The following is a 406-nucleotide window of genomic DNA, read 5'->3' as shown; positions in this document are numbered from 1 at the left end:
TGGATCCCAGCAATCAGGTATGGAATGAATTTGTGGATAGAGCCCTTGTCTTGCACTGCACCAGAGACACCTTGGGCCACTTTGATTTTGTCTGTCTCACTGCATGGGAGCACAAATCAAGGACATTTGTGAAGCAGAGAAGCCCCAAAAGCTTGATTTGCTTACCCAAAGTACCATCTCTGACCTGAAATATCGGTTCTGGCTGCCCAAGTTCTTGTCCATGGCATCTAGCGAGCCCATGCCACGGTATTTCTTCAGCCTGATTCCATCCGAGAAGAAGTACTCGCCTGGGGCCTCCGTGGTGGCAGCCAGGAGAGAGCCCATCATCACTAGCACAAGAGATCATCAGGAACAGCACATCAGCCGTGACCACAAAACCGTCGGGGTCTGCGGCACAGCACTGGCT

At 52.0% G+C, this 406-nt stretch overlaps 1 protein-coding gene across 1 annotated transcript in view; it reads right to left on the bottom strand.

The window, feature by feature from the left end:
- Window positions 1–406, bottom strand: part of IMPDH2 (IMP (inosine 5'-monophosphate) dehydrogenase 2) — a gene marked incomplete at its 5' end in the record, with an annotated part of 10,430 nt that overhangs the window by 847 nt on the left and 9,177 nt on the right. Inside the window, 2 exon segments of the mRNA XM_009072411.1 lie at window positions 1–99; window positions 185–329. The exon segment at window positions 1–99 is cut by the window's left edge and continues 45 nt beyond it. Coding sequence (XP_009070659.1) covers window positions 1–99; window positions 185–329 — 244 coding nt within the window.

The sequence above is a fragment of the Acanthisitta chloris genome, unplaced genomic scaffold (genome assembly GCF_000695815.1).
Source record: "Acanthisitta chloris isolate BGI_N310 unplaced genomic scaffold, ASM69581v1 scaffold36453, whole genome shotgun sequence".
Lineage (NCBI taxonomy): Eukaryota > Metazoa > Chordata > Aves > Passeriformes > Acanthisittidae > Acanthisitta > Acanthisitta chloris.
The sequence above is the reverse complement of the archived record's forward strand: the minus strand, read 5'-3'. Positions and strand labels throughout refer to the sequence as shown.